At 31.9% G+C, this 13,624-nt stretch overlaps 1 protein-coding gene across 1 annotated transcript in view; it reads right to left on the reverse strand.

The window, feature by feature from the left end:
• Positions 1–8,408: 8,408 nt before the first annotated feature.
• LOC126836940 (sal-like protein 3) overlaps positions 8,409–13,624 on the reverse strand; it is a 56,191-nt gene continuing 50,975 nt past the window's right edge. Inside the window, exons 5-8 of the mRNA XM_050570660.1 lie at positions 11,116–11,794; positions 10,574–10,719; positions 10,287–10,481; positions 8,409–9,892 (exon numbers count right to left, since the gene is read on the reverse strand). Coding sequence (XP_050426617.1) covers positions 9,509–9,892; positions 10,287–10,481; positions 10,574–10,719; positions 11,116–11,794 — 1,404 coding nt within the window. The 3' untranslated portion in view covers positions 8,409–9,508. The remainder of the gene's footprint in view (positions 9,893–10,286; positions 10,482–10,573; positions 10,720–11,115; positions 11,795–13,624) is intronic.

Below are 13,624 nucleotides of genomic sequence, written 5' to 3' on the forward strand. Positions count from 1 at the left end.
GGCATTATCGTGTTGTGGAAAATATACTATAATATACAAAGATATAGGGTACTTAATCGCTGTGGTCTTTATGCGAACAGAAAAACTTGTGTATTATAGTAAATCCGTAAAAAAACACATCATTATGTTCGCATGATGATATTAAATATTATTATACGAATATAAAAATTATTTTTAAAAATATGTTTGCCAAAGATATAATTTTAATGCGAGAGGTTGTTTTTTTTTTTGATAATTCTGTATTAATAAAGGTTGTGATAGGCTTATAAAAAATTGAACTACTAATAAAGTATCTTCAATTCTATCATAATTGATGTAAAAAAAATAATTTTAGATCTACATGAAGTTTTTTCAGACAATACTGTCTACAACGGAAGCCTTGAAATCCAGTGTATGCGACCGCCTTTTAACTTTCGACTTTTCAGTTGGCTAATAACTACAGATGGGGAAATTTAGGACACGGACAGTAAAAAAATACTGTGTCCTCGATTTTGTTAGGTTAACCCCGAATCTAACTTAAAGAGTGCGAGGGGTTGTCATTTTTTATATATTTTAATGTTTTTTATAAATTTGTAACTTTACAAAAAATGAGTTTTTCAAAAAACCCCATTTTGAAAACATATTCTGGTTTCCATATGTGTTTTCCATTATTTAGGCACAAAAATATGTGGTCGCAAGTTCATTATGATGAATATTTAGGCCCCAACGGTGCTGTTTATGTCAAATGTTGTTGTTTTCAAAAAACGATTTTAAGTATCCAGATGTGTTTATTACACACAACAAGCTGTTGAAAATATACTATGATACACAAAAATGTAGGATAACATCACCGTTGTGATTTTTATGTGAATAAAAACCGGTGTGTTAGAGCAAATTAAAAAAAAAAACACATGCAAACCAAGTATTTTTCGTAAATCGCACGACTCGTTCACTTTATTTCGAAAAGTGTGCATAAAAACTTGCATTTTAAGATTTTTTGAACTAAGCAACCGAATGTATTTTAACCGTACTGTATACACTTATGATTGTTACTTAAAAACTATACAGAAACTTAATATGCATGTTGAGATGAGAATTTCGAAAAACAGATTTACAAACAAATAATGATTGATACAACTATTTTTAAATCTTGTAATATAAAATAGTTTAAAAAATGTCTAAAAAGAAACAACTATAAAGCAAATTTGATGATGATAATTTAGTTTTAATTCCAAAAATTTTGCGGACAATGTCAAAGTTGCCTTTATAACTAAACAGGGTGATTGGTCAACTATGACCCAGTCAGAAACTTGGCAGATATTAGATTTTTTAAAATTATTTGTTTTCATAATTTTATAGTTGTCTGTTGGGAAAAATCAATTTTATTTTTAAAAACTATAACCTCTTATAGTTACAACCGAATGTAATTTAAACGTACTGCATTCATCATAATTAATATGCATCAAAACTTATGCATAATACAGAGTATAGGAATTTCAAATTACAGATTTACAAAAATTTTGATTGATACTACTGTTTTTAAACCATGAGATATTAAATAGTTAAGCAAATGTCTAAAAATAAATATATTACAAGGCAATAATATACTGGGTATACAGAATTTCTAAAAAAACAGTTTCTCGATCATAAGTACATCTTTGGCATACATTTTTTTAATAATTATTTTCATATTGGAATGTTAATATTTAATATTATCAACCGGAGAGCATGCATACGGTTTTTACCATTAATATGTATTTGTATATAAAACAGTCTTATTCTACCAAGGGTTAATACTAAGCTTTTACCATTAGGTAAACCAGCAAGTTGGTTTCGGTTGACCTTGTTGCAGATATGAATGAACAAAACTAAATATAGGTCTTGTACAGTTCTTGTAAACACTTTTCAAATACATCTCTTTGAATGCATAACTTTTATATATTGTTACTATATTGTTGTTAATTATAAACATAGTACTCACAAATTATACAAATTTTTAGTTTATATTATTATTATTAATGTTATAATATTTTATTATCAAAACTTCATTGTCATCCCCATCCCTGTGAAAAAAATGGTACACGTGTTAATGCCCGACTGGTTTGCTGTCTCAACCAAAAATATTTTTTTGGTGGAGTTCCTTAATCACCTTAATTTATAGATAACTGGGTAACTAGGTAGTTTGCTGTTGGATGATTTGTGGTGTTGGACACAGCTTAACCACAGTCCAACTAGAAAGGCATTGTGCCCTTATATTAACCATATATTTATATTCTAAAAATATTGCATTACTTATGAAAGGGTAGTAACCATAATTTTAGTTGGACCAACTTTATAATTTTTGAGGGTAATTTAATCACCGAAATTAATAGGTTTAATAATTTATTTAATATTTTGACTAATTGTGTTCGTAAAATATCAGGAAAGCTTGAAAATTTGAACAATAACTTTATGCGACGGTAACCAAAATTGTTTATTGCTAACGTAATGTTTAGTCAGTTTGAGAAACATGATATTATGTGCTGTTGTTTTTCAAATAACATTGCCATTTGCGTCATACTTTAATAACTCAGTTTCTAATATAGTTTGAATAAACATTGGGTAAATAATGTATATTATAATTATTTGAATATTTTGTTGATACATTATGTTCCAAATGCAGTAATTGTTATTGTTTTTAGAAAGAAAAACTAAAAATTAGAATTATTTTGTAAAAAAGGGCCTTGATGAATCGTCTGTATATACCATACAACATATATTTGGTATGTCTATACCATTAATTTGTGTACCACACTCCTACATAGAAAAAATATAATATAGTTGATCTAACTTAAACTATGGTTAATGTAGGGACACGAATAATTTCTAGTTGGCCCAATTAAATGTTTCGTTAGAACAACTTGTTACTTAGTTATTTGAACTAGAATTTTATTGAGCCCCAATAATAAGCGTACTTTAAGTTAAACAACATTTTTAATAACTCAGTTCCACAATAAATGTATTGTGCCCTTATATTAACCATAGTTTTCGTTGAACCAACTTTGTTTTTTTGGTAGAGTTGCTTAATCACGGTAATTTATAGGTAACACAATTTGCTGTTGGTTGATTTGTGTTGATGGACACAGCTTAATCTCAGGTGCTCCATGGCAGCTGAGGTGTCCACTGCACCACACCATGCCTTTTAAATAGAAAATTACTCAATTTTTTTACTCGTGTTATGACATTACAGCCTAATTATTGTAAACGGTCTTTTGACCCCTCAAATAGTTGGTCCTATCTTTGGAGATAGTGCCTGCCTTTTTCGATCAATTTCGTATCGTTTACCATTTTTACATTAATTATGATAGTATTGAGGATACTTTATTAGTAGTTCAATTTTTTATAAGACTATCACAACCTTTATTAATACAGAATTATTTTTAAAAAAAACAACCTCTCGCATTAAAATTATATCTTTGGCAAACATATTTGTTTGTGAATTGAAGAAAATCCCTTGTAAAATAAATATAGGACAAATGAAATCCGTTTTTTTCAGTGAAAACAACTAATTAAGAAAGTTATTCAATTAAGAATGTCTTTTTAACGCCCCCGACTAGTTTACTAATAAAATCATTGCAATATTTTTGTATTTCTTATTGAAAACATTTGTATTTATGTTAAAGTACAACATTAGAAACTTGAAAATTTGTAATATTAATAAACATGTGGTCACTAGTCACCCAAAAAAGTATATTATTAAATCCATTTTGAAAAATACATTCAAAATCATGTAAAATAAAACAAAACACTTATATTAAACAAAGGAAATACATAATGTGAAACGTTTTGATTAGAATATATATTTATAAAATAGAATGAATAATGTAACAGCTATGCTGTTGCTGAATTATATAGAAAAAATAGGACATATAATATTAAAGAATAATTAAAAAGTAATAATTTTACAGGTGTTTTACCATAGCTAAAAAAACAAATATTTTAGTGGAGGATTTCACTGAATGTGATACACAGATTTAGTCATGAAAACCAAATATTGGATACAATAGAATAAGACTTGTTTTCGACTTAAAGGCCTGTTTCTTGTTTTCGACGTAGGTTTGGTTCAAAAACAAAAAATACAAAATATGCTGTTGATTTTTCATAAATAAATAATATTTTTGTGTTGGATTTCACTGGAAACCGATAAATACTATACCGTTTTTTGTATTTCTTAAACATTCCCAAGCCGCAGTTGACTTATAATAAAACTTAGCATAACGTTTCAGTGTTAATATAAAATTAAAATTTTGTTTTCCGTTAGCTGTCGCGGTTTTTAAGTATGTCATTTAAAAGCAATATTACCAGAATGTTATTAGTACTATTGTTTCTCGTTTTGACAATAGTTACAGGTAATATTATTATTATATAATATTTTTAAAAATACATTTTTGCGATTTTGCGAATGATGTAGTTAAAAATATATTTTTAGATATGCATATTGTTTAGTACAGTGTGTAAAAATGTTACTACTAGACATTTACTCATTAAAGTATGATTCGAGTATGATAAAAGTCAACATTATAAGTAATTTATAGTTTAAAAACAGCAAAAAATCTCAAATATAATAATTAATAAATAAATCCAGAACCAGATTGTTTATGTGTAAGCTAATTTTAAATACGAGATCATTTGCTCGCACTCATTTAATATGTAATATTTAATATTTTTTAAATTTAATTGTGTTCAGACAGTCAGACAAATTCGAAATATATAAGATTCTTGTCACATTCTTAAAATAACTATGCCTACTAGTTTTTAAAATGTTCATCGTTGCGCATCATTGTGTTTATACTTGTTGTATGAGTATAAGTTTTTTTCAAAAAACATATTTACATAATTATGGCTTTTTTTGGTGAATTTAGAATGACTGATTAGTGTACTTTGAATAAGTAAATTGCATTTTAAAAGAGTTTCAGGTGTGAAAATGTAGTAATACAATTCAGAAACCAATTTGAAATGCAAATGATTTCTAAAGTATTATTTTAGTTAAGAGTAGTGAGTATTAGGGATATTTTTCGAATACTTAAAAACATTTCGAGTTGCGGGATTAGTCTATCTGCAGTCTTGATAAAAGATGATTCCTCAAATTTATGAAAACAAAATCAGTAGAAAAACTGGTGCCAATCCATAAGAGTACTTTTTTGCCAAAAAAAATTAAATGTACAATATGGAAAAGTGTGTTGTAAAAATAATATTGTAATTTTGGAGGAAAGAAAAATCGACAAAACTTGAGTACATTAATAAAATTGCGAGGTGGTTAAAATATTTTAAGGTTTTGTAATAAAATAAGATTTTAAAGGAAACGGTTGATGCCAAGAGCGACATCTACCGTTCGGTTCTTTTGTAGAAACGTTGGATCAACCGGCGCTGGATAGCGCCACCGATTACTGTTTTTGAATAACCGATAACGCAAAGTTGATTTAAAAACCTAAGCGAGTGAGTGGGATTTTTGCCTTTTTTATGGGGAGGGGGGTCTTAGTAAAAAAATAAAGTCTCGACAACGAATTTCTGAGAACAAATGTTATAGTCTCACTCTAGACCTGACCTAACCCACCTTCAGTATAATTTTTAATATCTTAAACTCTAAAACTACACTTGGTACATACCACAAGACTGATTTTTTTAGAGGTTGGAGGGGTGAACTCGTTAATCGTTTGGCCCATTCAAGTATCCATCGAGTACCATTGCGCTGGTGTACATAGACTACATGCAGAAATCGATTCAGCCTTTAGAAGGTATACTATTGGTTCCGGAAACCAAAAAAAAAGCACATCATTAGTAATTTTCTCAACTCTGTGTTAATTTTTACTAATCTACTTTGTCACAACAATAATAATAACCAAATTATCCCTTCGATTATTTCACAGAATTAACATAACAACTTATTTTTAACTCTTTATATAAAATGTACTGAGAACAAATTAAACGATCATCAGTTTTCTTTTTCTATTCGAATACCTTTTATATGATATTTTATTTTTCCTAAATAATTATTTAGATTACACGCAGGTGAACACAAATTTAGTTGTCTTAAAAAATTGTTTTATTTTGGTTGGTTCTATTATTGGAGATATAAATCAATTATAACTTGACGGGTAACCGATTAAGTCAATATATAAGGTTTAAATATTTATAAGCTATGCAGTGGTGGATACTTGCCAATACTTCATTGAACAAACTACAAAAGTCATACTTATCAAACCACCATGCAAAAAAAATCCCTTATAAGGTTCAATTGCTAATTAATAATAAGATAGTATATTTATGGCTTGTGATATGCTTATTGTATTTTTCAAATAAATATAACAAACTAAAAATGCTTGTCAAGCCGAGGTTAGGTTAGGTTTTTAATTTGTGTTGAATTATTTAAATATTAATTAAATTTAAATAAATTTATTTAAAAAATATCTATACGTTTAGGAAAAGAAATTTGTTTTTATGATCTACAATTTAAAAGTTCTAAGACTCTTCACTGCACTTCTGCATATCAAAGTGACTGATTGAGACCCTAAATAACAAATTTAGCTAAAATTGATCAAATTGGCAATTCAAAAAAAAAAATTAAATATTTTTCTTTTAGTTTTTTATAGTTCGTCATATTTGTTTGTATTTTCTCGACAAATTATTTCTAATGAGCTTAGTTTCGACATTCTGTCTGTTATGGTTTAAGAAAAAAATAAAAATTAAGCTATTATGAGATGTGATGATTTTTAAGAAAATTTTACATGTTATAGCTTCACTCTAGATCTACCCTTTTCAAGACTTTTTCAGACCTCTGTACCTAAGACTAAACCGGGTGACTTAAAGACAAGTTTCAAACACTTTTGGGGTAAAGGGGGAGTGTGTTACTTTTTTTGGTTTGTAAGTGTGTTTGTCGATAGACTATACACAACTAATGAATATCTCATCTAAGTTTGAAATTAATTAGACAAAAGATTTTATGTTTTTTTTTTTATAAAAAAAAATGCTGTAATTTTATGCGGTGGATTTTGGTTAATTATATGTTATTTTTTAGATAAGGAAGACACACCGTTTTTAGACATCTAATCATACAATTTATCTTGACAAAAAAACCACAACTCGAACTATACTTTTTATAATAATTGTCTTTATTATAATATTTATATATTTTTTTTTCACAAGTAATGTAAAGAGAAATGCGGTTGACATATTTTTACGTTGGTATATATTATTATGTTGAAACAATACAATCTTACTTGCTAAAAAAAAAAAAATCTAGTACATCTTTCTTTTTTTTTATGTGTATACTATGTTGGTTCACAAAACCTTTTTAAATGGACTATAAAATGTATCAATACACGATAAGATATTATATATTTATATATATACATAAGTTACGCAATAAGTATAATATTTTATTATTTGTATATCATATCGTTAACATATAATAATAATATGTACAAATTGAATAGAAACAGTTACGTGTTGGTTAAGCACAAAATACATACAAAATATGAGGTACTTAAACAACTAAAAAAAAAAAAAATTTATAATAATTATATGAATTGTATTATCAATCATGTATTTACAAAATATAATATAATAATATATTTTTTCACTCCCTTTTTACCTCGTCAGAAGTGTGAGTTCAGTTATCACAGAAAAACTCAAAATAATTATAATATTGTATGTTTCTATTGAAAAACCAATTAAAATGTATATTGCAAATGAGTTGTAATAGTAATACTAATAATAGTCATAATTAAAATACAAATAATATCAATAATAATAATAATAATAATAAAAACTATTCAATAATCATAATAAAAATAGTAATAATAATATAATAATGATAATGACAATAATAATAAAAATGTGTGAAAAAATAACGAATAAATGCTTAAATTTGTCGTTTTTTAGAGAAAAAATGTAAAATAATAGCTAAAAAATTTGAGTTTTTTTTTTTTTTTTTAATATTTCAGTAATAATACCAAAAATATCGTGAGATGCTTTAGATTGGAACGAGAACATTTTCTTTTGAGTTTTTTTGTCTTAGTGTGGACGAGACATAATAATATTATATTTTTTCAATAATGATGATCAGAATTCAAGTTTTTCGAATATAATACAATTATTGTTCTTATTTATATTTATTTTCACATAGAAATATTGCAAATCCGTCAAACAACAGCTGAGACAAACAACATAATTTTATTTTTCTAAGTACTCTCATTGTTTTTGTTTTTTTTGTACGAATTTTTAAGTACATAAACAACATCAATACAATACCGCCGTAGTAATAATATAGGTTATGATAATTTATACAAAAAAAAAAAAAAAGTCGATAAATATTACAATAATATAATATGTATAAGATACACAATATATATTTTTTTATTATATATAAATATATATATTTTTGTTTTAAAATTTTTTTTTCGGACTAGTAAATTTAGGAACATTCATCGAAGGATATAATATTATTTTAATAATAATAATAATATTAATAATTACAATAATTACAATAATAATAATATAGTGATTTAACTAATCCGCTAACGTACACGAGTTTGGTTAAGTAGTGTAAAAATTATTATAATGATATTATTGTGTAATAATCATATTTTTTTTATAAAACACAACACACTTTGAATACGATTTATGGTTGTACGGAATTTTCAAATAGTGTAGTTTTTTAAGAGAATCTTTGTAAAAAAAAACTATACTTACACAACGTGCGCATTACGTTTATAATAATATTGTAACTCGATAATAATAATAATAATATTCATATTTACACGCGATATATAAATAGATAATAATAGCTAATATAAAAATTCAAAAAAAAAAAAATGATAACCGCATTTTTAATGTTTTTTTACAGAGAAGAAAAAAAACGATTAGCTAAACGCTGTAGAAATAATTTGTTTGTACAAAGAGAGATAATCTTACACAAATGTCAAATCGAATTGAATAATAATAAGGTAGAATAATAATTATATAATAATATACCTATAAGTAGTAAACACACCGATGATAATCAATTACGAGGGGGAGAGGGGGAACACCGTCGGTGTGTGGGAAATACCGAGATATCGATATAAATAATATTATGGTTACAAAAACGAGGTAACACGTCTCTAACAGGCTATGTTTATGTACAAAAAAACACTACTTGCTAAATAGGATTTGTGCGGACGTCGTTTGAGTGTAGAGCTAGGTAATACAAAAAAAAATTACAAATATATATATATATATGAAAACTATAAATCTGACTAAATAGACATGAAGTAAGAAATTAAGTAATAATAATTTAAAAAAAAACATAATCGAGTAGGCCGGTTAATAAAAACTCGAGCGATCCGAAAAATAAGTTGGCGACACTGCCAATATTATTATGATTTCGGCCTGACGCCATTTTGTTTTCAGACTGTTTTCCACTGTGACCACCTCTTGTTTATAGCCGCGGTCCGTACCAAAGAGATCCATTTGAGTTTTATCGATTAAAACGCAAATACTCGAGTAAACGTTATGTGGCCAACCCCTCGGTGCGGTTCTGGCTGATGTGGTTACCGTGGTTGGTCATGGCCGGCGGTTGTGGCGACTGCGAGGCGCAATTGTTGAGCTGATGGTCATCGGTGGATTTCATGTTGACCGCCGTCGCCTGCCGGTCGTAGTGCAGGTCCCACAGCGGCGGCGTTCTCATGTGATGGTGGAGTTGCTGCTGCTGCGGTTGCTGTTGATGATGCGAAGGCGGCGACATATTTTGTTTTTCTCTGGTCGCACCGGAGTCGCCGGTTTTCCCCAAGATGTCGCCCGGGAAAGTCCCGCCGCCTCCGAAATTACCGAATCCGCTCAAGATACGATTGTTAACGTTACTGTTGACGTTTTGTATGACCGATATCTCGTTAATCTATAGGCAAGAGAAAAAATAAAATGGCATTTAACACAATCGTTCGAAAGTCTTAAACGAAAAATAAGACACAAAATCCACACAATGCCTCTGAACCTTAACCGAATATGATTAAGTTGGCTGACTCACGCCTCGTTCCATTCCTGACTCGACCTGATCTGATCTCAATCTCTCCGCTGTCTTATAGTCATACATATCCGATTCCCTGTCATCTTTAAGAATTCCTCTATTTTGGATTCTAAATTAACAACGGATTGAGTATTCATTGATGATCCTTGGGAATTTCCTTCTTACTGGTGATGTCTTAAACTTTTTAGTGTCTCTCTCTCCCTCGCGTCACAGCCCCCAAACTACCACAAACTGCACTCCCCTCCTAATCTAAATGATAGTTTACCTTTTGCTGATGAATGCCGTTCAAGAACGGACTGGGCAAAAACGGATGGTAGTAAATGTCCGGTCTCCTCTGCAGGAAATCCGACTCTTTCACGTTGGAGTTGTTGGGAATCTGCATCGTCGGTGGTAATTCCAACGACATTCTCCGGCCTCTCCTCGAAGTGCCGTTAGTCCACATGTGCGTACCCATATGAACCTGAGAAAAGTAAAAAAAACACCGGTTACATATCGTGCAAATTCGTCGAGCTCCGGAGGCGGACTCTGCTCTTAAGCTTTTCATTTGGTTACCTTGAGATTTCCTTTGGTAGTGAACGCTTTCAGGCACACGGTGCAGCGAAACGGTTTGTCGCCCGTGTGGGTCCGCATGTGTATTTGCAAGGCCGACGACGAGGAGAAATTCTTATTGCACACGTGACACAAGTGCTTGGGCGAACCTGTGGATTAAACTCGCGTTTAGTTATCTTCAAAGGTAAAACAGAAATCAAGGTGTGACGAAGAACTAAATGATCAGCTTTCAAACATTTAAAATACGACCAAGGGGGTATTTATTTAAAATTTTGGAAGTTCCAGTAGAAAATCCCAACTTCTCACTTTTTCGGGTGGCTTTTTGGACGGAAGGGTGACATTGGACTAAATGAGGATATTTTGTTTTTATCGGTTGACTACACTGTCAGAAAACTCGAGTTCAAAGTCAACTGAAATAATTACTGTATATATGGAACGAAACACAGGCAATTTTGGGGTTGCTAGTTTAAAAACCAAGTATGGTAAGCACACCCGATTTGCCTTTAAATTTCACCTATATCAAGCATGGAAGTTTGGGTACTTACTGGGTTGTCTTTTGGGTGCTGGCAGGCCAACGTCCGGGTCGGGTAGCGAGCGCTTGGGTGACAGCGACAAACACTTGTCCTTGCGGTTGTTGCTCACGTTGTTGTTGTTGTTGTTGATGTTGTTGTTGTTGTTGGAGCTGTTGTTGTTGTGTTGGCCGCTCGGCGGGTTGGCGGCCGGCAAAGACGACGAGGGAGGCATCGGGGGCGGCGGGACGGCCGTCGGTTTTGGCGGTGGCACGGCCGGAACGGCCACGGTCAGGGGCAGGCCGTTGGCCGGGGTGCAGGTGGACGCGTTGGCCAGAGACACCGTGGACACTGTGCCGGTGGCCGCGGAGTTGTGCGACGGTGGCGGACATCGGACCGCGGCGCAGTTGGACGGCGGCACCGGTGCCGGAGCGTGGCTGACTGCGGCCGCGGCTGCTGCGGCTGCGGCTGCGGCGGCCGCTGCCGAGAGCAACATCATCTGCTGCTGTTGTTGTTGTTGTTGTTGCTGCTGCTGCTGGTGTTGGGTGTCTCGGCTTTCCGAACTGGTGTTGCTGGCCGTGTCGTCGTGGCCGCAACTGGTCGAGTTGACGTCGTACGCGCCGCTGGAACTGCCGCCGCCGCCACAGCCACCGCCGCCGCCGCCTGACGTCATGTCTCGTGTCTTATGCGTTAACATGTGCTGTTTCATATTACCCTGCAACACGTGCAGAATTCATACTGAAATTCTATGAGCCAAATATTACTTAATGACACACATTGCATGGGACGACTTAAGTTTAGCTTTGGATGTATCCTCAAGTTTTGTACATAATGAGATGGATGTTATGCTTCTCTTCTTCCAGCTACATCCACCAACTCTCACTTAGCCTCTGTAACCCTTCTCTCCTAACATTTCACTTGGCCTACCTTCTTTCAAGTCCAAACCGCATATCAAGCTATCACTTTTATGACACAACTTCCAAATTTTCCAACTTCAACTAATGCAATTGAATCGATTATTTCCGAAAGGGGATTAGTCCAGAACCGTTCAACTTTTGGGAAATTAAAAATAACTGTTATTATCGTACAATTTCACTTGAAAAAAATTATAAAACTTATCTGGAAAAGCATTCTACAAAAGAAAAGATAAGGTTGGTCAAAGAAAACTCAACCTGCTAACCTAACCTAAACAAAATATGCAACCAATCCAAAGTTAAACCCAACCTAACCTAACCTAACCTAACTTAGCTGAAAGTTATGAATTCATCTTGTGGTGGTTTTTTAGATGCCTCAGGTGTGATGTTTAATTCAAAGTGATTACAAGCGATGGCGTGTATATAATTGAGGTGGCTGAACCATTTTGATAAAAACGCGACAAAACCTAACCGGCAAAAACAAAAAACAAAGAAGAAGACTAGCAATACACGGTTTATCGAATCGGATAGACTATGAACAATATAACGATAATGCGCATATTATACAACGGTCGTTGTATATGCACATTAGGTACGTATCCGCGGTGCGTACGTGAACGTTTAACGAAAATAATAATAATAGTAATAACAATATAATAGTAGGTGTATGGAAAAAAATAATATAAAGGTTTAAACACCGTGAATCCGGCTCCGAAAAATCCAATCACGCATCAAAACCGTGACACATTTTATTGTTTTCGATCGAAAAATATATATAGGAATAAAAAAAAAAATTCATTTCCGTGTATAATATGATGATGTGTATAAGTCAACATCGAAATCCGTCATTTCGACGATGCCGTGTCGGTTGAATGTGTAAATATACATGTGCCCCGCACCACTCTACACAGACAATTAATAATAAATGGAAGTGGCACATCTCTTTCCGTAGGATACGTTGTGTTTGGGTACACCGAATGCGCATCGCAGCGAAACGCATGCACACGTTGGGAAAGAACATAATGGAAAAAAAACACCTCATAGGTATACAGGAGTGAGGAGGAAAAAGAGAAAATTAATAAGAGTAAGACAAACAAAAAAAAAAACCGTCGTCGGTTTGCAAGAAAATATATAAAATATGTACCTAATATAGAATGTATGACATGAATGGAAGAAAAAAAAACGACTGGATACTTAAGAGAATTAATCCGCGTCACTACCGTTCAATTTTCGAACACGGTTCGGATGTGGAAAAAAAAAATAATAAAAAATACTCGCTCAAGTGTAAACAAACACGTGAAAATGGTGAATACGATTTTGGGAGAATAGGAGCGAATTGCAATTTGTCATGTCTTACACACGACCACTAGGTATGACAATTGCAAAAATACACTTCTCGTAGACGTTTGTACATTGTTGATAATAATGCACAAAACCCGTTTGTCGGCCGCGGTTAAGTACACATCACAAAATAATACTCAAAATACACGGTGTGTTATACAATGGTACAACAGCTATTACTAACTACAGTTGTATCTGCCTGTATCTAATCCAAAACCGTTGTGCAATTGACAAATGAAAACCACCGAAGCTGGTCCAGATGTTTGTCCAGAGAGTTTGGATACCAGAAG

This window comes from Adelges cooleyi, unplaced genomic scaffold (genome assembly GCF_023614345.1).
Source record: "Adelges cooleyi isolate 19-005CV unplaced genomic scaffold, UGA_ACOO_1.1 ACOO_flye_CR_arks_rails_tigmint_CR_PRNA_247, whole genome shotgun sequence".
NCBI lineage: Eukaryota > Metazoa > Arthropoda > Insecta > Hemiptera > Adelgidae > Adelges > Adelges cooleyi.